General features: G+C 38.1%; 2 protein-coding genes across 3 annotated transcripts; one reads left to right on the plus strand and one right to left on the minus strand.

The window, feature by feature from the left end:
• Positions 1-872: 872 nt before the first annotated feature.
• Positions 873-18,497, plus strand: LOC131944684 (uncharacterized). Of its 2 annotated transcripts, none has more exons than XM_059305471.1 (6): positions 873-1,076; positions 2,987-3,426; positions 5,749-5,920; positions 11,957-12,119; positions 16,861-16,923; positions 17,656-18,497. In XM_059305471.1, the coding sequence occupies exons 2-6, from the start codon at positions 3,405-3,407 to the stop codon at positions 18,052-18,054; spliced, it is 819 nt and encodes a 272-aa protein (XP_059161454.1). In that variant the 5' UTR covers positions 873-1,076; positions 2,987-3,404; the 3' UTR covers positions 18,055-18,497. The 2 variants fall into 2 exon arrangements, with proteins under 2 accessions (XP_059161454.1, XP_059161455.1); XM_059305472.1 differs by having other exon boundaries at positions 873-1,035.
• Positions 18,498-19,454: 957 nt separating this feature from the next.
• LOC131944675 (uncharacterized) lies at positions 19,455-23,940 on the minus strand. The gene is made up of 5 exons (XM_059305448.1): positions 23,845-23,940; positions 23,344-23,486; positions 22,459-22,585; positions 21,292-21,496; positions 19,455-20,624 (listed from the first exon to the last, which is right to left on the minus strand). Exons 1-5 carry the CDS (start codon positions 23,922-23,924, stop codon positions 20,433-20,435), a joined length of 747 nt encoding a protein of 248 aa, XP_059161431.1. The 5' UTR covers positions 23,925-23,940; the 3' UTR covers positions 19,455-20,432.
• Positions 23,941-24,031: the final 91 nt, after the last annotated feature.

Below are 24,031 nucleotides of genomic sequence, written 5' to 3' on the forward strand. Positions count from 1 at the left end.
CCCCTATGTAAATCATCGATTTGTTGTAAATTAATCTTTCTGCCTTAAATATACTCCGTTTTTTATATTTTGTCTTCGAGCGAGGTAGCAGGCTAATCCACATGTCTGTCGGTCCCATTTCATTATCTGTGGGCCTTAAACAAGAGAAGTTTTCCAAGTACAATAGTAGTTACCTTATGGCAATTATTAAATAGGTATTTACAAAACGGATAGAAAATAACATTTGCAGCTATTATATTGTGAGATTTCTAAAAAAAGTTGTAATTTCTTATATGTGATTTTGTCATTGTAGAGGTTTATGGGGCTGATACGCCAAAATATACAGCACAAGCCTAGAAATAGACAATCTACCAATGTTAACTAGCTTGACAAAATACTAAACAAATAGCAAGACTACCAAGCAAATAGCTTGACTAACTACAAATGACGAATATTTAGACTAGCTACCAAAACCAACCAATAAATAATGTAGTCAAAGTAAAGATATTAGACTAGACCGCGTTAACTTTACAAAGTTATCGTCTTACATTTAACTTTTTTTATTCAATTCAGCTGGAAAAAATTTGACCGTAATATTTAACAGCGGCACGCCATCCTATCAATAGTTTTTATTTTAAATTCATCTGGAAAACATTCGACTAGATTACATAACAGCGGTACGCCCTAATCCCCCCCCCCCCAAAAAATAATCCCCCAGATTTTATCAAACAGTTTTTCCTTCTGTGAAGCGAATAAGTGCGGGCGTGGGACCATTAGGTGTTATCGCTGACCAAAAGATGAGACCGCTGTGCCCAGCAGGTCTACTTTACGTCTACTTTACACCTTCCATTGATAGCAGATTTCATGACGTCATTGAGAGCAGTATTTTTTGTGTGAGCGGAAGGGGGCAGGGCTACTCAATGTAATAAGAAGACACGTTTTTCGTTTCTTCATTTCCTTCTCAAATTTTGAACAGTCCGTGAGTGTTGATGAAAAATGTGTTGAATGTGTTGCCAGGATTAAACTTGTAGACAAGAATATTCTACTTATCTTCAAGTAAATTATTCATTGTCTTTTTCAGCAGTAGCATAGAAAAGGTTTGCTAAATTTTTATTATAACATATCGTGTCTGGTTGTTTCAGTAACATAAACAGCTTGATATTTTATACATGGACATTGTTCATGTTTCAATGATTTCCTGTTTAGCGTATGACATAAAAATAACTCGATCTATTGAATTGACAGCAACAATAACGATACCTCATTCAGTTTAAACATAAACTTGACATAACATACTAGTCACAAACCTAAGCGTAAGTGTAAGATTTCCGTTATTCTATTTCCGGTAAAAGAATGTTTAAAATTGTATAGTATTTATATCTATAGCATCCTGTTTCTCCCGTCGACATATCTTTTCAGTTCGTATCCTAACCGCAGCTCCAACTTGACACTATTTTATTATATAGGCTGTATGTCATGATTAACCGTTCGTTTTATGAGTAACGGGGACGTCGTGGTCGGGTGGTAGAGCGGACGACTGCTAACCCGAACTTCTCGAGTTCGGATTCCAGACTAGAGTTTGTAGGACGTCACTGAGCCCACCCAGCTCTAATAAATACCTAACTCACGTTGGGCAAATGGAGGAGACTGGGCAAAGTGCTGATACACTATATCTTTGTATGCGGAAGTAGAGTTCACCTGTTTCTGTGACTTCCGCTTACGAAGATATAGTGTGATCAGCACTTTGCCCAGTCTCCTCCATTTAGACCGCGAGGTTCGACATGTAACTTTGCTAGTAACGACACCTCTACTCGAACTTAACCTTTGCCCTACTCCCCTCTAACCCCTACTCTAATCGCCAGGCTGCCTATTAAAGTCCCAATAGAAAGTATTCGTGTTGTTGTTTTAGAAGTACAAGGGGTCATCTATTTATGACGTCCACAAAAATTTGAAATTTTAGAACAGTCCCCACGCGTCCGCAAAAGTCGATTTTTTTCGGACCCCCCCCCCCCCTCCCCTCCGTGTGGACGTCGTAAATAGATGACCCCCTACCATAAAGTTTGTTAATCCAAACCCTACCCCACCCCTAATCCTAACCCCGGCTAACAGTAATACTGACGGAGGAAAAATTGGATAGTCACCTTCATGGTTGTAGGTAAGTTCTGTGGTGTCGGGCCCTGGTCGCGGGGTTCCCCTAGGGTTCAAATTGGAGATATTTTTTGCTGCATTACATATCAATAATTGTTATGTATCAACCATGATAATGTATCAATAATTGTAATATATCAACGATGTTAATGTATCAATAATTGTAATGTATCAACCATGATAATGTATTGATAACATCGGCACGCTGTACCTACTAACCAGAGCTCATTTTGGGCCGGGTCTTCTTACACCGTAAAGTTGATATAAAATTTGTTGCAAAATCCGACGAAAATAGCTATCTACCTGTGTGTGTTGTTGTTGTTTTTTTTTTCCAGATATCGTAGCAATTTAGTTCATGCATAGACTCGCTTGATAAAATATCTTTGCTGTGTGATTAGAAGTGTAAAAACATGTAAATAGAAAAACGGTGTTAATAAAGAACGTTTATTAAAAATCAGAATTAAACGTGATGTATTTTGGGAGGGGGGGGGGGCTTTTTTTAGTTTCAAGCATCAGAGTGTTATAGAGTAGTTGAAGCTGTAGTTGGTCCTTAGGTGACAGGGGCTTATAAAATAATTATTTGATGTTTCGCTGACTAAAGACGGGGTTTGATGGTGGCGAGCGTGAGGGGGGGGGGGGCTAATCTGTGGCGACATGGGCTAGTATAGGGTTAAGTAGGGAAACTTGAACTAACAAGCACCAAAACTGGCCAAAATAGAGCAACAATCTGTGAAGCCTTTATTTCCCCTGTTCAAGTAGCATCACAAAGTAACATTCACAGTAACACAAAGTAACTTGTCCATCACAGTAACACAAAGTAACTTGTCCAGTGGTAAAAGGTTGTTTTTTTTTACTGCAGGAGTTTGAGCCATGTGTGTGTGATATTCGTACATCAGAGGCTGTGGTGAGGACCTGGCGACATTTCTACGCCAGTTGACGACATTTCATATACAGCACAGACGACATTTCTACATCACAGACGACATTTCTACATCACAGACGACATTTCTAAATCAGAGGCGACATTTCTAAATTAGAGGCGACATTTCTACATCAGAGGCGACATTTCTAAATTAGAGGCGACATTTCTACATCAGAGGCGACATTTCTAACTCAGAGGCGACATTTCTAAATTAGAGGCGACATTTCTACATCAGAGGCGACATTTCTAAATTAGAGGCGACATTTCTACATCAGAGGCGACATTTCTACACCAGGCTTACCTGAGTTGGCGCTGAGTTTAATGGGACCTGCCTTATTAGCGACAGACATTAGGCATGCCCTGTTTTTGTTGCGGAGGTAAGTCACCTTTTTGTGTCACCACTTATGGTTCACCACTTATGGGTCACCTTAATGTGGCTCCCACGTCGGAACTGTCATGTCACAAATGCCATATAACTCTCTTCTACTAGCGCTCATGTGTCACCTCTCTTCTATTCGCGCTCCTGTGTCACCTCTCTTCTATTATCGTTCATGTGTCACCTCTCTTCTATTAGCGCTCATGTGTCACCTCTCTTCTATTAGCGCTCATGTGTCACCTCTCTTCTATTAGCGCTCCTGTGTCACCTCTCTCCTATTAGCGCTCGTGTGTCACCTCTCTTCTATTAGCGCTCGTGTCACCTCTCTCCTATTAGCCCTCCTGTGTCACCTCTCTCCTATTAGCGCTCCTGTGTCACCTCTCTCCTATTAGCGCTCCTGTGTCACCTCTCTCCTATTAGCGCTCCTGTGTCACCTCTCTTCTATTAGCGCTCCTGTGTCACCTCTCTCCTATTAGCGCTCCTGTGTCACCTCTCTTCTATTAGCCCTAATGTGTCACCTCTCTTCTATTAGCGCTCGTGTCACCTCTCTTCTATTAGCCCTCCTGTGTCACCTCTCTCCTATTAGCGCTCCTGTGTCACCTCTCTCCTATTAGCGCTCCTGTGTCACCTCTCTTCTATTAGCGCTCGTGTCACCTCTCTTCTATTAGCCCTCCTGTGTCACCTCTCTCCTATTAGCGCTCCTGTGTCACCTCTCTTCTATTAGCGCTCGTGTCACCTCTCTTCTATTAGCCCTCCTGTGTCACCTCTCTCCTATTAGCCCTCCTGTGTCACCTCTCTCCTATTAGCGCTCGTGTCACCTCTCTCCTATTAGCGCTCCTGTGTCACCTCTCTTCTATTAGCGCTCCCGTGTCACCTCTCTTCTATTACCGCTCCTGTGTCACCTCTCTTCTATTAGCGCTCCCGTGTCACCTCTCTTCTATTAGCCCTCCTGTGTCACCTCTCTCCTATTAGCGCTCGTGTCACCTCTCTTCTATTACCGCTCCTGTGTCACCTCTCTCCTATTAGCGCTCGTGTCACCTCTCTTCTACTAGCGCTCGTGTCACCTCTCTCCTATTAGCGCTCGTGTCACCTCTCTTCTATTAGCGCTCGTGTCACCTATGTTCTATTAGCGCTCCCGTGTCACCTATGTTCTATTAGCGCTCCTGTGTCACCTCTCTTCTATTAGCGCTCCCGTGTCACCTATGTTCTATTAGCGCTCCTGTGTCACCTCTCTTCTATTAGCGCTCCCGTGTCACCTCTCTTCTATTAGCGCTCGTGTGTCACCTCTCTTCTATTAGCGCTCGTGTCACCTCTCTTCTATTAGCCCTCCTGTGTCACCTCTCTCCTATTAGCGCTCCTGTGTCACCTCTCTCCTATTAGCGCTCCTGTGTCACCTCTCTTCTATTAGCGCTCGTGTCACCTCTCTTCTATTAGCCCTCCTGTGTCACCTCTCTCCTATTAGCGCTCCTGTGTCACCTCTCTTCTATTAGCCCTCCTGTGTCACCTCTCTCCTATTAGCGCTCGTGTCACCTCTCTCCTATTAGCGCTCGTGTCACCTCTCTCCTATTAGCCCTCCTGTGTCACCTCTCTCCTATTAGCGCTCGTGTCACCTCTCTTCTAGTTAAAGGTTGTAGTTGTGTTACAACTCCAAGTAAATAGCTTGTTCAAGTGTAAAGTTTGTAGAGCCTATATATGTTGATCTACTGAATATCTTTTTCAAATAAACCTTGATAAGTGTGAGACCGTTTGACTTTTCTAGTCGTTATTTCTTTTCATTCGTAAGATGTGTACGTCTAGTCCATGGTTTTCCAACGAGCAGTGGCATCACAAGGCTGGGGTTGGGGGGAGGGGGGGGGGGGCATCCGCATCGGGTGACACCATTTAGGGTGACACCACGACAACATTTTGTAAAATTTACTATAAAAAATGCAATGTTTTATGCCGTTAAAATAACAAAGTAGTATGGGGGAGGGGGGAGGTGTAACACCTAACTGAAAATACAATTTTTTTGGAGAGGGTTCGCGTTGACACCCTCTGTTATCGCACCGGTTTACACCCGACCTAGTGACGCCACTGTGTGACTCCTGTGTTCCCTTCTTTTGGTTGTGTGACTCACGTGTTCCCCTCTAGTGGATGTGTGACTCCTGTGTTCCCTTCTTTTGGATGTGTGACTCACGTGTTCCCCTCTAGTGGATGTGTGACTCCTGTGTTCCCTTCTAGTATATTCGTGACTTAGGCCCTGTGTTCCCCAGTGATTTCTTCCATGTACTTAATATCAAAAGCTACCGCTTCAGTTACAACTGGTGGGCTCGATGTGTTGTAGGTAAGAAAAAAAACCAGCTCAAGACACCAAGCCTGCCCTCGCTAACTTATGTCTCAGGCGATAACCCGGATGTAAACCTCAGCCCTGACGACATCACACTTATAAAACAGACGTGTCAGATGCTGTTTGAGGAGCTCAATATAGAACGACAGGCACTGCCTTTCCTGTTGGTGTAAGTAGATTTGTATCAATATAGAACGACAGGCACTGCCTTTCCTATTGGTGTAAGTAGATTTGTATCAATATAGATTTTCCTGTTGGTGTAAGTAGATTTGTATCAATATAGAACGACAGGCACTGCCTTTCCTATTGGTGTAAGTAGATTTGTATCAATATAGAACGACAGGCACTGCCTTTCCTATTGGTGTAAGTAGATTTGTATCAATATAGATTTTCCTGTTGGTGTAAGTAGATTTGTATCAATATAGAACGACAGGCACTGCCTTTCCTATTGGTGTAAGTAGATTTGTATCAATATAGAACGACAGGCACTGCCTTTCCTATTGGTGTAAGTAGATTTGTATCAATATAGAACGACAGGCACTGCCTTTCCTATTGGTGTAAGTAGATTTGTATCAATATAGAACGACAGGCACTGCCTTTCCTATTGGTGTAAGTAGATTTGTATCAATATAGAACGACAGGCACTGCCTTTCCTATTGGTGTAAGTAGATTTGTATCAATATAGATTTTCCTGTTGGTGTAAGTAGATTTGTATCAATATAGAACGACAGACACTGCCTTTCCTATTGGTGTAAGTAGATTTGTATCAATATAGAACGACAGGCACTGCCTTTCCTATTGGTGTAAGTAGATTTGTATCAATATAGATTTTCCTGTTGGTGTAAGTAGATTTGTATCAATATAGAACGACAGACACTGCCTTTCCTATTGGTGTAAGTAGATTTGTATCAATATAGAACGACAGGCACTGCTTTTCCTGTTGGTGTAAGTAGATTTGTATCAATATAGAACGACAGGCACTGCCTTTCCTATTGGTGTAAGTAGATTTGTATCAATATAGAACGACAGGCACTGCCTTTCCTATTGGTGTAAGTAGATTTGTATCAATATAGATCGACAGGCACTCCCTTTCCTATTGGTGTAAGTAGATTTGTATCAATGTAGAACAAAAAAGGCACTGCCTTTCCTATTGGTGTAAGTAGATTTGTATCAATATAGAACGACAGGCACTGCCTTTCCTATTGGTGTAAGTAGATTTGTATCAATATAGAACGACAGGCACTGTCTTTCCTGTTGGTGTAAGTAGATTTGTATCAATATAGAACAACAGGCACTGCCTTTCCTGTTGGTGTAAGTAGATTTGTATCAATATAGAACAACAGGCACTGCCTTTCCTGTTGGTGTAAGTAGATTTGTATCAATATAGAACGACAGGCACTGCCTTTCCTATTGGTGTAAGTAGATTTGTATCAATATAGAACGACAGGCACTGCCTTTCCTATTGGTGTAAGTAGATTTGTATCAATATAGAACGACAGACACTGCCTTTCCTATTGGTGTAAGTAGATTTGTATCAATATAGAACGACAGGCACTGCCTTTCCTATTGGTGTAAGTAGATTTGTATCAATATAGAACGACAGGCACTGCCTTTCCTGCTGGTGTAAGTAGATTTGTATCAATATAGAACGACAGACACTGCCTTTCCTATTGGTGTAAGTAGATTTGTATCAATATAGAACGACAGGCACTGCCTTTCCTATTGGTGTAAGTAGATTTGTATCAATATAGAACGACAGGCACTGCCTTTCCTGTTGGTGTAAGTAGATTTGTATCAATATAGAACGACAGACACTGCCTTTCCTATTGGTGTAAGTAGATTTGTATCAATATAGAACGACAGGCACTGCCTTTTCTGTTGGTGTAAGTAGATTTGTATCAATATAGAACGACAGACACTGCCTTTCCTATTGGTGTAAGTAGATTTGTATCAATATAGAACGACAGGCACTGCCTTTCCTATTGGTGTAAGTAGATTTGTATCAATATAGAACGACAGGCACTGCCTTTTCTGTTGGTGTAAGTAGATTTGTATCAATATAGAACGACAGACACTGCCTTTCCTATTGGTGTAAGTAGATTTGTATCAATATAGAACGACAGGCACTGCCTTTTCTGTTGGTGTAAGTAGATTTGTATCAATATAGAACGACAGACACTGCCTTTCCTATTGGTGTAAGTGGCATTGTATCAATATAGAACGACGGGCACTGCCTTTCCTATTGGTGTAAGTAGATTTGTATCAATATAGAACGACAGGCACTGCCTTTCCTATTGGTGTAAGTGGCATTGTATCAATATAGAACGACGGGCACTGCCTTTCCTATTGGTGTAAGTAGATTTGTATCAATATAGAACGACAGGCACTGCCTTTCCTATTGGTGTAAGTAGATTTGTATCAATATAGAACGACAGGCACTGCCTTTCCTATTGGTGTAAGTAGATTTGTATCAATATAGAACGACAGGCACTGCCTTTCCTATTGGTGTAAGTAGATTTGTATCAATATAGAACGACAGGCACTGCCTTTCCTGCTGGTGTAAGTAGATTTGTATCAATATAGAACGACAGGCACTGCCTTTCCTATTGGTGTAAGTAGATTTGTATCAATATAGAACGACAGGCACTGCCTTTCCTATTGGTGTAATTAGATTTGTATCAATATAGGACGACAGGCACTGCCTTTCCTGTTGGTGTAAGTAGATTTGTATCAATATAGAACGACAGGCACTGCCTTTCCTGTTGGTGTAAGTAGATTTGTATCAATATAGAACAACAGGCACTGCCTTTCCTATTGGTGTAAGTAGATTTGTATCAATATAGAACGACAGGCACTGCCTTTCCTATTGGTGTAAGTAGATTTGTATCAATATAGAACGACAGGCACTGCCTTTCCTATTGGTGTAAGTAGATTTGTATCAATATAGAACGACAGGCACTGCCTTTCCTGTTGGTGTAAGTAGATTTGTATCAATATAGAACGACAGGCACTGCCTTTCCTATTGGTGTAAGTAGATTTGTATCAATATAGAACAACAGGCACTGCCTTTCCTATTGGTGTAAGTAGATTTGTATCAATATAGAACGACAGGCACTGCTTTTCCTGTTGGTGTAAGTAGATTTGTATCAATATAGAACAACAGGCACTGCCTTTCCTATTGGTGTAAGTAGATTTGTATCAATATAGAACGACAGGCACTGCCTTTCCTGTTGGTGTAAGTAGATTTGTATCAATATAGAACGACAGGCACTGCCTTTCCTATTGGTGTAAGTAGATTTGTATCAATATAGAACAACAGGCACTGCCTTTCCTATTGCTGTAAGTAGATTTGTATCAATATAGAACGACAGGCACTGCCTTTCCTGTTGGTGTAAGTAGATTTGTATCAATATAGAACGACAGGCACTGCCTTTCCTGTTGGTGTAAGTAGATTTGTATCAATGTAGAACGACAGGCACTGCCTTTCCTATTGGTGTAAGTAGATTTGTATCAATATAGAACAACAGGCACTGCCTTTCCTATTGGTGTAAGTAGATTTGTATCAATATAGAACGACAGGCACCGCTTTTCCTGTTGGTGTAAGTAGATTTGTATCAATATAGAACAACAGGCACTGCCTTTCCTATTGGTGTAAGTAGATTTGTATCAATATAGAACAACAGGCACTGCCTTTCCTATTGGTGTAAGTAGATTTGTATCAATATAGAACGACAGGCACTGCCTTTCCTGTTGGTGTAAGTAGATTTGTATCAATATAGAACGACAGGCACTGCCTTTCCTATTGGTGTAAGTAGATTTGTATCAATATAGAACGACAGGCACTGCCTTTCCTATTGGTGTAAGTAGATTTGTATCAATATAGAACGACAGGCACTGCCTTTCCTATTGGTGTAAGTAGATTTGTATCAATATAGAACGACAGGCACTGCCTTTCCTGTTGGTGTAAGTAGATTTGTATCAATATGGAACGACAGGCACTGCCTTTCCTATTGGTGTAAGTAGATTTGTATCAATATAGAACAACAGGCACTGCCTTTCCTATTGGTGTAAGTAGATTTGTATCAATATAGAACGACAGGCACTGCTTTTCCTGTTGGTGTAAGTAGATTTGTATCAATATAGAACAACAGGCACTGCCTTTCCTATTGGTGTAAGTAGATTTGTATCAATATAGAACGACAGGCACTGCCTTTCCTGTTGGTGTAAGTAGATTTGTATCAATATAGAACGACAGGCACTGCCTTTCCTATTGGTGTAAGTAGATTTGTATCAATATAGAACAACAGGCACTGCCTTTCCTATTGGTGTAAGTAGACTTGTATCAATATAGAACGACAGGCACTGCCTTTCCTGTTGGTGTAAGTAGATTTGTATCAATATAGAACGACAGGCACTGCCTTTCCTGTTGGTGTAAGTAGATTTGTATCAATATAGAACAACAGGCACTGCCTTTCCTATTGGTGTAAGTAGATTTGTATCAATATAGAACGACAGGCACTGCCTTTATTATTGGTGTAAGTAGATTTGTATCAATATAGAACGACAGGCACTGCCTTTCCTGTTGGTGTAAGTAGATTTGTATCAATGTAGAACGACAGGCACTGCCTTTCCTATTGGTGTAAGTAGATTTGTATCAATATAGAACAACAGGCACTGCCTTTCCTATTGGTGTAAGTAGATTTGTATCAATATAGAACGACAGGCACCGCTTTTCCTGTTGGTGTAAGTAGATTTGTATCAATATAGAACAACAGGCACTGCCTTTCCTATTGGTGTAAGTAGATTTGTATCAATATAGAACAACAGGCACTGCCTTTCCTATTGGTGTAAGTAGATTTGTATCAATATAGAACGACAGGCACTGCCTTTCCTGTTGGTGTAAGTAGATTTGTATCAATATAGAACAACAGGCACTGCCTTTCCTATTGGTGTAAGTAGATTTGTATCAATATAGAACGACAGGCACTGCCTTTCCTGTTGGTGTAAGTAGATTTGTATCAATATAGAACGACAGGCACTGCCTTTCCTATTGGTGTAAGTAGATTTGTATCAATATAGAACGACAGGCACTGCCTTTCCTATTGGTGTAAGTAGATTTGTATCAATATAGAACGACAGGCACTGCCTTTCCTATTGGTGTAAGTAGATTTGTATCAATATAGAACGACAGGCACTGCCTTTCCTATTGGTGTAAGTAGATTTGTATCAATATAGAACGACAGGCACTGCCTTTCCTATTGGTGTAAGTAGATTTGTATCAATATAGAACGACAGGCACTGCCTTTCCTGTTGGTGTAAGTAGATTTGTATCAATGTAGAACAAAAAAGACGCTGCCTTTTCTACTGTTGTAAGTATATTTGTTACAATGTTTTTGGCACCGTTAAGCAGTTGACTTCTCGAGTGTGATACACTGACCTATGAGCTGAGACATCACCAAACCTTAGCATGCCACTTAGTGATATCCTGGAGCTGATCCCTTTTGTTTATATTCGGGCATAACATGCTCACGTTTTAGTCTCAACCTAAAGCTCACGACCTCCCCCGCCCCCTCCTGTGGTTTTTGACTTGTTGCCTTGTTAGCTTACACTCCTCAACTAGACCATTTAATTCCTCAGGTACTGACGGTGAATCCCCTCCTCCATTGTTTACACTGATTGCATTGAAACATGGTTACATTTTATATGGGTTTTTTTTTAAACTACCCCGAGTATCAACGTGTGTTTAAAGCCTTCAGCGATAAACTTGATCTAATTTCAGTTTTTTCAAAACCTACCCAGAACATCAACGTCTGTTTAAAGCCTTCAGCGATAAACTTGATCTAATTTCAGTTTTTTCAAAACCTACCCCGAATATCAACGTCTGTTTAAAGCCTTCAGCGATAAACTTGATCTAATTTCAGTTTTTTCAAAACCTACCCCGAATATCAACGTCTGTTTAAAGCCTTCAGCGATAAACTTGATCTAATTTCAGTTTTTTCAAAACCTACCCAGAACATCAACGTCTGTTTAAAGCCTTCAGCGATAAACTTGATCTAATTTCAGTTTTTTCAAAACCTACCCCGAATATCAACGTCTGTTTAAAGCCTTCAGCGATAAACTTGATCTAATTTCAGTTTTTTCAAAACCTACCCAGAACATCAACGTCTGTTTAAAGCCTTCAGCGATAAACTTGATCTAATTTCAGTTTTTTCAAAACCTACCCCGAGTATCAACGTGTGTTTAAAGCCTTCAAGGATGTCCCCTTTAAAGATCTCAGCACTCTATCGGCCACACACAACCACGGGGCACTGGTCATGGGTGAGATCAAGGAACTGGCTGGCATATTGGACAACCCGCCACAGCTAAGGGTTGGTTTTCATCTTTATATTATATATATATATATACATATTATATATATATATATATATATATATATATATATATATATATATATATATATATATATATATATATATATATATATATATATATATATATATATAAAGCTCAGTTCTGTAACGTGTGGCGAAAAAGTTTGTCGTTGACAGTTATATGGATTCAAGTGTTAGATTTAATATCGTGCTCATAGTCTAAATGTACGAGTCAAAAAATTACCATTGAAAGTCTTTAAAAACAATTTTCATTCTATTTACTTAGAAGAATAATTTTCAATTATGAACGCGACATAAAATTTTTAAAAAGTGTATCGACGTTTATAAAATTTCTAAAATTGAGTCGGAAATGTATTGACTGCACAGTTACTTCCCTTTAATAAAAAAAAAATTCTTAAGAAGAAAGAATTTACATTTTATTACTTTGTTTTGGGGGTTAAGAAAAAAAAAATAATTACATAATTAGCGGGGATTGATTAAGTGCAATGTCGTTAGGTATTTTTAACACTGCCTTTTATTTATTCTATACACTGAACATACTGTTCAATATTTTTTTTTAAATCAATAACATTTAATAAGCCAGGTCCTACAAATCCTATATGTTTATTTCTTTCCATTTACGGATAAGCTTGGAGTATTATCATTTTTGTTCACTAAATTGAAACAGGCGCGTCCGCCGGCGCCCTTGCACGGTTCGATTTGGCACCCTGGGCTATCATGTGAGCGCTATGCTGCATAGTTTTGTTTTTAACAGTGCGATAGACTATGGGTAAGAAAGGTTACTATAGTCTTTAAGTGAATCAAATCCGGGCGTCCTCCGGCACCCCGACAGGGTGCTATTTGGCGCCCCGGGCCTTCCGGTGTACGCTATGGTATATACGTTCGCGTGAGTTCAAAAGACTATGAATAAGTTATGTACTATAGTCGTTTACTAAGTTCAATCAGGCGGTGACGTCATGGTGCGTCCTCTGGCGCCCAGACAGGGTGCTATTTGGGGTCCCGGGCCTCCCGTGTTCGGTTTCGCGCCTACGTTCATTAAAGTGAGTGCAAAAGACTATGAATAAGTTGGGGTACTATAGTCGTTTATTAAGCTGAAACAGGCGATTCCGCCCCGGGCTAGACTCTGAGCACTGTGCGTTTATGTTCGCGTTAGTGTTTTCTTTGTGTTTAGGTTGTGTTTGCGTTAGTGGTTGCGTTTTGATTTGGTTCGTTTTTGTTCTTTCTTTTTTCGTTTTCGTTTGTGTTTTATTTTCTTTGCGTTTGTGTTTGTATTTGTGTTTGTGGTTGGTTTTGCGTTTGTATTTGGTTTGTTTTCGTTTGTTTTTTCGTTTGTGTTTTTTTCTTTGGGTTTGTGGTTGGTTTTGGATTTGGTTTGTTTTCGTTTGCTTTTTCGTTTGTTTTTTTCTTTGTGTTCGTATTGGTGTTTGTGGTTGTGGTTGGGTTAGTTGTTAGGTTTTTGTTTTCGTTTGTATTTGTAATTGTGTTAGCGTTATGTTTGCGTTTTGTTGTTTTGGTTTTGGTTTGGGTGTGCAATGCCGGGTTTATGATGATTACTAAACACACAGGTAATGGTCTTTAACAGAAAGGTTTTTCACAGAAGCCAGAGCAGGGCCTGGCCGGGACGGCTAGTATATCTAATATATAAAGCTCAGTTCTGTATGTAATGCATTTGTATATCGTTGGAATTGTACGAATTTAAAAGTTAGAAAATTATCGTGCGCATTTGTCTAAATTTATGAGCTAAAAAATTACTATTGAAAGTGTTGGGAAATAATTTTCATTTTTCAAATTAAAGTAATAATTGTCGGCATGTTTATTAAACACAAGTTTTAAAAAAAATATCATCTTTTACAAAAATTCTAATTATGTCTTTATTTAGTCCTATAGCACTTACTTCCCTTTGATAAATTAGGAAAAACACAATTACTTCCCTTTATAAAACCATAGCATTCCGTGAAAATAATTTACTTTTTAATTACTTTGTTTTGGTGTTGGGAAAAAAAATAATTACATAATTAGCGGGGATTGATCAAGTGCAAATGTTGTAGGTATTTTACGGATAAGCTTGGAGTATTAAAATTGTTTATTAAATTGAAACAGGCGCGTTCGTTTAAGTGAGTGCAAAAGACTGTGAATAAGTTGGGGTACTATAGTCGTTCATTAAGCTAAAACAGGTGATTCCGCCCCGGGCTTTTATGTTCGCGTTAGTGTTTTCTTTGTGTTTAGGTGGGTTTGCGTTAGTGGTTGCGTTTTAATTTGGTTCGTTTTTGTTCTTTCTTTTTTCGTTTTTGTTTGTGTTTTTTTTGTTTGGGTTTGTATTTGTGTTTTTGGTTGGTTTTGCGTTCGGATTTGGTTTGTTTTCGTTTGCTTTTTCGTTGTTTTTTTTTTTGTTGGTATTGGTGTTTGTGGTTGGGTTTGTTGTTAGGTTTTTGTTTTCGTTTGCTTTTTTGTTTGTTTTTTCTTTGTGTTTGTATTGGTGTTTGTGGTTGTGGTTGGGTTTGTTGTTAGGTTTTTGTTTTCGTTTGTATTTGTAATTGTGTTAGCGTTATGTTTGCGTTTTGTTGTTTTGGTTGGTTGTGGTTTGGGTGGGCAATGCCGGGTTTATGATGATTACTAAACACACAGGTAATGGTCTTTAACAGAAAGGTTTTTCACAGAAGCCAGAGCAGGGCCTGGCCGGGACGGCTAGTCTAATATATAAAGCTCAGTTCTGTAACGTGTGGCAAAAAAGTTTGTCGTTGACAGTTCTATGGATTTAAGTGTTAGATTTTTTATCGTGCTCATAGTCTAAATTTACGAGTCAAAAAATTACCATTGAAAGTCTTTAAAAACAATTTTCATTCTATTTACTTAGAAGAATAATTTTCAATTATGAACACGACATAAAATTTTTAAAAAGTGTATCGACGTTTATAAAATTTCTAAAATTGTGTCGGAAATGTATTGACTGCACAGTTACTTCCCTTTAATAAAAAAAATTCTTAAGAAGAAAGAATTTACATTTTATTACTTTGTTTTTGGTGTTAAGAAAAAAAAAATAATTACATAATTAGCGGGGATTGATTAAGTGCAATGTCGTTAGGTATTTTTAACACTGCCTTTTATTTATTCTATACACTGAACATACTGTTCAATTTTTTTTTTTTTAAATCAATAACATTTAATAAGCCAGGTCCTACAAATCCTATATGTTTATTTCTTTCCATTTACGGATAAGCTTGGAGTATTATCATTTTTGTTCACTAAATTGAAACAGGCGCGTCCGCCGGCGCCCTTGCACGGTTCGATTTGGCACCCTGGGCTATCATGTGAGCGCTATGCTGCATAGTTTTGTTTTTAACAGTGCGATAGACTATGGGTAAGAAAGGTTACTATAGTCTTTAAGTGAATCAAATCCGGGCGTCCTCCGGCACCCCGACAGGGTGCTATTTGGCGCCCCGGGCCTTCCGGTGTACGCTATGGTATATACGTTCGCGTGAGTTCAAAAGACTATGAATAAGTTATGTACTATAGTCGTTTACTAAGTTCAATCAGGCGGTGACGTCATGGTGCGTCCTCTGGCGCCCAGACAGGGTGCCATTTGGGGTCCCGGGCCTCCCGTGCTCGGTTTCGCGCCTACGTTCATTAAAGTGAGTGCAAAAGACTATGAATAAGTTGGGGTACTATAGTCGTTTATTAAGCTGAAACAGGCGATTCCGCCCCGGGCTAGACTCTGAGCACTGTGCGTTTATGTTCGCGTTAGTGTTTTCTTTGTGTTTAGGTTGTGTTTGCGTTAGTGGTTGCGTTTTGATTTGGTTCGTTTTTGTTCTTTCTTTTTTCGTTTTCGTTTGTGTTTTATTTTCTTTGCGTTTGTGTTTGTATTTGTGTTTGTGGTTGGTTTTGCGTTTGTATTTGGTTTGTTTTCGTTTGTTTTTTCGTTTGTGTTTTTTTCTTTGGGTTTGTGGTTGGTTTTGGATTTGGTTTGTTTTCGTTTGCTTTTTCGTTTGTTTTTTTCTTTGTGTTCGTATTGGTGTTTGTGGTTGTGGTTGGGTTAGTTGTTAGGTTTTTGTTTTCGTTTGTATTTGTAATTGTGTTAGCGTTATGTTTGCGTTTTGTTGTTTTGGTTTTGGTTTGGGTGTGCAATGCCGGGTTTATGATGATTACTAAACACACAGGTAATGGTCTTTAACAGAAAGGTTTTTCACAGAAGCCAGAGCAGGGCCTGTGGCCGGGACGGCTAGTATATATATATATATATATATATATATATATATATATATATATATATATATATATATATATATATATATATATATATATATATATATATATATATATATATATATATAGTGTACACCTGTATGTCCTCACATGCCAGAAAGATAAATGTCATGTCTGTGGCGTACAAAAAAAGTAAACAGAAAAAAATGCTATAAATAGTATTAAAATTGGTGGCAGTTTTAATTTATTAAATGCTCCTTAAACGACGAAATAAACAAACATGTTCAATTGCCATACCAACAGTTCCCATAAGTTTAAACTAATACCCTTACAATATTACAATTAAATATAAATACCCTTACAGTAGTGCAATTAAAAATCAATACCCTTATAGTAGTGCAATTAAAAATCAATACCCTTACAGTAGTACAATTAAAAATCAATACCCTTATAGTAGTACAATTAAAAATCAATACCCTTACAGTAGTACAATTAATGATTATCGTTTTTCCACCAGGAGCGGTTTTCATCTTTAAGACAGAGACACGTTCCAAGACGGGTCACTGCATCACAGATGAAGGTTAGTGACAAAACGTTGTTTTCTGACTAGCCCAAGACAATTTTCTAACTGTAGAAGCTTACGGTAACAACGTTGTTTTCTGACTAGCCCAAGACAATTTTATAGCTGTAGAAGTTTACGGAAACAACAACAATTGTTGCTTGTCTAGTCAAGGACCAGGTTGGTGTTAGAATTAGGTTGGGTGGGAAGCGCTCAACATTATGGGGAGTAGCCATATATATATATATATATATATATATATATATATATATATATATATATATATATATATATGTATATATATATATATATATATATATATATATATATATATATATATATATATATATATATATATATATATATGGCGAGTAGGGGAGTGCGTGCGTGTGTGTGTACGTGCGTGTTTGTGGAAAATTGTATAACGACATAAAAAAACGTAAAATTGTGGTTTTGCAACATTTATAATTTCAAACTGAAAGCATTGTTAACAAGACGAGCAGCAATTTAAAATAAAACTTGTCATTTGGGGGTAGGGGGTCCATGAGAGTGGAGGGGTTCTAAACCACGAACAGCCCCACTTCACCACTAAATGGTCCAGCCGTAAGTTCTATACCCACACGTTGCACCTGTAGCCTGCACACTGCCAGTAAACGAAGACGATGTCAGTCATCAGGTCATCAGCCATAGACCCTTGTTTGGGATTGGTATAAGGCGGTTTCAATCATTGTCCTGATTTCTTTTTCTCTCCAGGAAATGTTGATGGTATTCATAAGGTTGGCCAAAAAAGAAGCAGGGCCGAGGTTCACCCTTGAAGCCGAAGTGGCGTGGAGCAAAATGATTGACTATATCATGAATATTGAAGCCAACTACGAGCCTGAAGATATTGGTTCAGCTAAGCCATCGTCTAGTTCTGTTAGAGAGTGTCCCTCTTTAGACCCTCCGTCTAAACGAGCAAGTCCTTCTTTACCGGACAAGGCTAAACAAGCAAACCTATCATTACCGGACCATCCGGCTAAACGAGCAAGTCCTTCTTTACCGGACCCGGCTAAACAATCAAACCTATCATTACCGGACCCTCCGTCTAAACGAGCAAGTCCGTCTTTACCGGACCCGGCTAAAAGAAGCAGTCCACCTGTTAACCATAGCTGAATCTTGACTGGCTTTTGTAATGTTTTTATACTGCTAGATCTGCGTCCAATATATCAATGAGAGCTGTAAGAGTCATGGAGTCATGGTGGCCAACCACGACATCCAGCACCAGTAAGAACTGACTCTGATGCGCACAGTGGATGTCTTTCAAATGTCCAGCAGTACCTTTAAAAAAATGAAACAAGCAAGGGAAACCCAACGCGTGTGCCCGTGAGAGTCTTGAGAACATGTTGGTCATGTGACACCAAGTACTGAACATATAATATTGTATTGTTTTGTTCGACTTAAGCTGGTGACGTTTCAAATGTGATTAAAAATTATAGTTTCTCTTATTCTTGTAATGTTAAAGCTAGTACTAATTATGATATATATATATATATATATATATATATATATATATATATATATATATATATATATATATATATATATATATATGCATCACACACACACCAATCCCATGTCTCTAAGTTCTTTAACTAATTAGTCAATTAGGTTATTGATTCTCATCAATTATTTATTTGTTTAGACTTTTCTTAAGGGTGTAGGTTCCGGTAAATAAAAAGACATGTTTAATACTAGTAATCAAACAATTTTTTTCTCTACAGCTTTTTAAATGTACATCCGCATAAAATGTGTTTCCATTTAAAAAATTGGTGAAAAAATCTAGGTAATAGTGACAACAGCAGCCATCTTTAAAAAATAACCTCTTTGTAGGATTTTCACCATTCATAAATTTATTACATTTTAAGCTCTATAAACATTTGTCCAGTTAGCTAACTATTTGGTTAGGTAGAGTGTATGCTGTATTATGTATGGTATTATATTTTACTTGGGTAGACTCATAAAAATGTAATAAAATTTTGATTTTTATTATACTAAACTATTATGGTTTGCTTCATCGAATAAGGTGCCGATATGTAAACTGTAAAATATACTTTAAAATTGTTCTTTTTTTAAAAAATCATTTTGGTTTTTATTTTAATTCATTACTCATCTCATGTTGACCATTTTTTTATCCCTGTTTTTTTTTTAATGATTAGCCAATCCATTAAATATTCTCATTGCAGGTGCGTTCAAGTATAAAAAAAAAATTCTTCTTGTTACACAAGCAGTGTTTCTTCGAGACGTTTTTCTCTGAGTGTGTGTGTGATGGGGGGGGGGGGGGGAGGGGTACGTTAAAAAAAATTGGTGGGGGGGGTGGAGGGGGATGAACATTCTATGAAGCATATATTGTGTATATAAATGCTATTTCATTCTGGTTGGGGGGTGGGGGATAGACGTGTTTTTAAAAGTTCTAAAGCCATTTTTTTAAACACAAAGGAACAAACTTAAATATTGAATAAAATTAGTCAAAGTAACCAAGAGTTTTATTATTTGAGTATCATAAAAAATGTATAAAAATATTTTTTCGCATAGTAATTTAAATAAATCATAACAAAATTAAACACATTATTTTACAAAAATATTTTAGACCTAGCTAAATTTAAATGGATATAAAAAAATCACGAGAAATTTCTTAAAAGCACAAACGCATTAGATATTTATCAGAACTATGATACTCATGTTATATTTATCAGAACTATGGTACTCATGTTATATTTATCAGAACTATGGTACACAGGTTATATTTGTCAGAACTATGATACACAGGATACATTTATCAGAACTATGATAATAAGGTTTTATTTATCAGAACTATGATACTTAGGTTATATTTATCAGAACTATGATACTCAGGTTATATTTATCAGAACTATGATACACAGGTTATATTTATCAGAACTATGATACTCATGTTATATTTATCAGAACTATGGTACACAGGTTATATTTGTCAGAACTATGATACACAGGATACATTTATCAGAACTATGATAATAAGGTTTTATTTATCAGAACTATGATACTTAGGTTATATTTATCAGAACTATGATACTCAGGTTATATTTATCAGAACTATGATACACAGGTTATATTTATCAGAACTATGATACACAGGTCCTATTTATCAGAACTATGATACTCAGGTTATATTTATCAGAATTAGGATACACAGGATATATTTATCAGAACTATGACACACGGGATATATTATCAGAACTATGATACTCAGGTTATATTTATCAGAACTATGACACACAGGATATATTATCAGAACTATGACACCCAGGATATATTATCAGAACTATGATACACAGGATATATTTATCAGAACCATGATACTCAGGTTATATTTATCAGAACTATGATACAAAACATTTTTTGTCTTAATTATCATAATTATTAGTGTCTTAATTAGTATTATAATAATTAGGTCCAGCAGCTTCTGGAGTAAATCTTACAATAGAAAATGAACAAGATAATTAATTGAAATGTCATCGCCTTAACGGAAGCGATCGTCTGAATGCAGTTTTTTTCTTAGGATTCCCTAAGTTAGGATTGAGGCAATATTTAAAGGCGAAATCAATGAGCCGGTCCAGCAGGATTTTCCAGGATTTTTCCACGTCCTCGGGCCAGGGTGAGGGGAGATACTCCTTCATAAAGGAGAGGTAACTCTCACAGCACTCCTGTCAGGGGGAACAAGAGTCAGTGATTGTGTCAACACTGGAGCGAGAGTCGGGGGGTTTTTTATATAAAAAAAAGGTTTATGTAAACAGGGGGATAAGAGTCAGCGTTTTAAAGCAGAATAAAAAATATTTAGCTTGATTTTTTGTTTAAATGAGGCAAATACTTGTCTAAATAAGGTCTTCAATTCGAAATCGAAATATACGTGTTAAAGTATAATATGAAGAGTACGGTAGTCTTGTTGAGTACAGTCGTTATGGAGAGTACGGTAGTCGTGTTGAGTTGAGTACGTTTTTTTTTTAAGAAAATTGAATTGCAAATACGTGGGGACACATTACAATTCTCTTGTGTGGGAAAACAGGGATTTACCTGCAGATACGTGTGGACAGAGGGATTTACCTGCAGATACGTGTTGACAGAGGGATTTACCTGCAGATACGTGTTGACAGAGGGATTTACCTGCAGATACGTGTTGACAGAGGGATTTACCTGCAGATACGTGTTGACAGAGGGATTTACCTGCAGATACGTGTTGACATAGGGATTTACCTGCAGATACGTGTTGACAGAGGGATTTACCTGCAGATACGTGTTGACAGAGGGATTTACCTGCAGATACGTGTTGACAGAGGGATTTATCTGCAGATACGTGTGGACATAAGGATTTACCTGCATAGATTTCCTGGTATAACCCGCACGTAACAGGCATTCAAAATTTGTGGCGATGACATCTTTTAACACACTGGCAGACTTGATATGCTTGAGGACCTCAGAGATCTGCTTGATGAGGTGGCAGCCATCTTTGTTGGAGCTGAGGCTACCGGAAGTGAGGTTGTTGTAGAACTGGGCGTGGTTGGGGCAATGGTCTAGGTAACTAACACGGGGGAGTCAAACAAAAATAGAATCTTTTAAATAAATGTAGCACGTTGAATTTTTTTCCTTATCTTTTGTATTCGAAAATCATTTATTTTTAACCACAATGTTATAAAGAAACAAGACTTATTTAACGGGCCATTTACAGAAGTAGAGTAGAGAGTATAGGCCGTGGAGGATTAAAGGTAAGGATATCTGGGTCGTAACAATCAATGTCTCACGACAAATGTCGTGCAACAAATGTCTAACAACAAATATCTCACAACAAACGATTTCAAGAAGCTTCTCAAAAACAAATGTCTCACATTAAAAGTCTCACAATAAATGTCTTACAACAAATGTCTCCCAACAAATGTCTTACAACAAAAGTCTCACAACAAATGTCTCACAACAAATGTCTTACAACAAATATCTCACAACAAACGTTTTCAAGAAGCGTCTCAAAAACAAATGTCTCACATTAAAAGTCTCACAATAAATGTCTTACAACAAATGTCTCCCAACAAATGTCTTACAACAAAAGTCTCACAACAAATGTCTCACAACAAATGTCTTACAACAAATATCTCATAACAAACGTTTTCAAGAAGCGTCTCAAAAACTAATGTCTCACATTAAAAGTCTAACAACAAATGTCTCACAACAAATGTCTCACAACAAATGTCTCACAACAAATGTCTTACAACAAATATCTCACAACAAACGTTTTCAAGAAGCGTCTCAAAAACAAATGTCTCACATTAAAAGTCTCACAATAAATGTCTTACAACAAATGTCTCCCAACAAATGTCTTACAACAAAAGTCTCACAACAAATGTCTCACAACAAATGTCTTACAACAAATATCTCATAACAAACGTTTTCAAGAAGCGTCTCAAAAACTAATGTCTCACATTAAAAGTCTAACAACAAATGTCTCACAACAAATGTCTCACAATAAATGTCTTACAACAAATGTCTTACAAGCTAATGATCCGTGGACCGAGAACATCTTGGTACTTGACGACGTACGACCATGACCTTGTCACGGCCTTGATGTGTTTGTCGTCGATGTCCAGACGCTCTGGTCGCCTTTTCAACTTGGGTTTTTCTGGCCAGACATTTAGACATGCCAAATAAGTCGTGTGTTAATGTTAAAGTTAGGAGTTGCATGGTCGATTTTACCTGCCTCTTTAACATCGACATATGAAGGGATAATTTGGTCAGCACTATGCCCAGTCGCCTTTACTTTCCCTAATGTGAGTCAGGTACCCATCAAAGTTTGGTCGAGTCGGTAAAGCTCATGGTTGCTAAACCAAAAAGTCACGAGTTCGAACCCTCGGGCAGATGAGGCTGTGGACAGCAACTTTTCTAGGAGAGACAAATTTTCTAGGAAGCAAATCCAAAAAGTAAAGCAGACTAAAATCGGAGTCAACGGCATCAGTAAACAGTAGTCACATATACTTAGTGCTGCTGGGGGGAATCCCTTCCAACACTCACATTAAGAACGAAGACGAAACATCTAAGACTTGACACATTTGTTTCCTTTTATCTCAACGAAAAATAAAATGACCAGGACTTATTTCTTCCAAATATATAGTAACGTAAGCACTATATCTTCCAAATATAACGTAATGTAAGCATTCGAAATGTATGCACTTATCCTTCCAAACAAAATGAAATGTACGCACTTTTTTAATCCAAAAAATACGACAAAACAAGAAGAAATGTATGCACTTATTTCTTTTAAACAAGATTAAATGTATGCACTTATCCCTTCCAAACAAAACAAAATCCACGCACTTTTTTCTTCCAAATATAAAGAAATGTACGCACTAATTACTTCCAAACAAGAAGAAATGTACGCACTAATTTCCTCCAGATGGTGGTCCACTGTTGGCTTGAGTTTGACGGTCCTTTGTTTTGTACAGCGCTTGCTCCCCTTGTCCAGCTCGCCGCACTGTTTGTTCAGGAGTTTGGTCAGTCGGTCCGCTGCATGTTCGGCGGCGACCCTGGTCCAACCAACACAAACAATGTTTACATTTAAAACCTCACTCGTTAGGCAGATTCTCACTGTCTTGTAGACTTACAAAATGAAGCTAAATTGTAAATCAGGGTTAATGTCGTGTTATAATATAGGTCTAGACTTTTAAAGACAAAACACCACAAAATAGAAAAGGTTCTACTAATTCTCGATGGTCCGAGGCCCTAGATTAGGGTGCCCAATACCTGATGATAGTTCATGACTGGCACATAGCTTAGTAATACGTGATCTAGACTAGTTCGTGGCTCTATCTAAATCGCAACCAACCACATAAATAAAACAAAAGAGTGAATGGTATACAGATCTAGATGACAGTATGCGCACACCTGCGAATGTCCGTGTAGGACAGAGGTAACGGTCCTAGATAATCTCCGAAGCTAAGTTTCATCTTCTTGTGTCCAGCCATCTTTAACACACAACCCACGTTCAGAGATTGTGCTAAACTGTGCTGAGTTATCTCATAGTAGGATTAAACGGTGCGGAGTTATCTCATAGTGGGCTAAACTGTGCTGA

This window comes from Physella acuta, unplaced genomic scaffold, assembly GCF_028476545.2.
Source record: "Physella acuta isolate Inbredline_101_S28 unplaced genomic scaffold, ASM2847654v3 ptg000502l, whole genome shotgun sequence".
Lineage (NCBI taxonomy): Eukaryota > Metazoa > Mollusca > Gastropoda > Physidae > Physella > Physella acuta.

Excerpts from the sequence above, each read along its gene's own strand:
- LOC131944684 (XM_059305471.1), top strand. The coding sequence starts at position 3,405 with ATGCCCTGTTTTTGTTGCGGAG. Across the intron at positions 3,427-5,748 it reads GCCCTGTTTTTGTTGCGGAG|GTAAGAAAAAAAACCAGCTC; the intron begins GTAAGTCACCTT and ends GATGTGTTGTAG. Across the intron at positions 5,921-11,956 it reads GCACTGCCTTTCCTGTTGGT|TTTTTTCAAAACCTACCCCG; the intron begins GTAAGTAGATTT and ends ATCTAATTTCAG.
- LOC131944675 (XM_059305448.1), bottom strand. The coding sequence starts at position 23,924 with ATGGCTGGACACAAGAAGATGAAACTTAGCTTCGGAGATTATCTAGGA. Across the intron at positions 23,487-23,844 it reads TCCTACACGGACATTCGCAG|GGTCGCCGCCGAACATGCAG; the intron begins GTGTGCGCATAC and ends TGGTTGGACCAG. Across the intron at positions 22,586-23,343 it reads CCACCATCTGGAGGAAATTA|AAAAACCCAAGTTGAAAAGG; the intron begins GTGCGTACATTT and ends ATGTCTGGCCAG.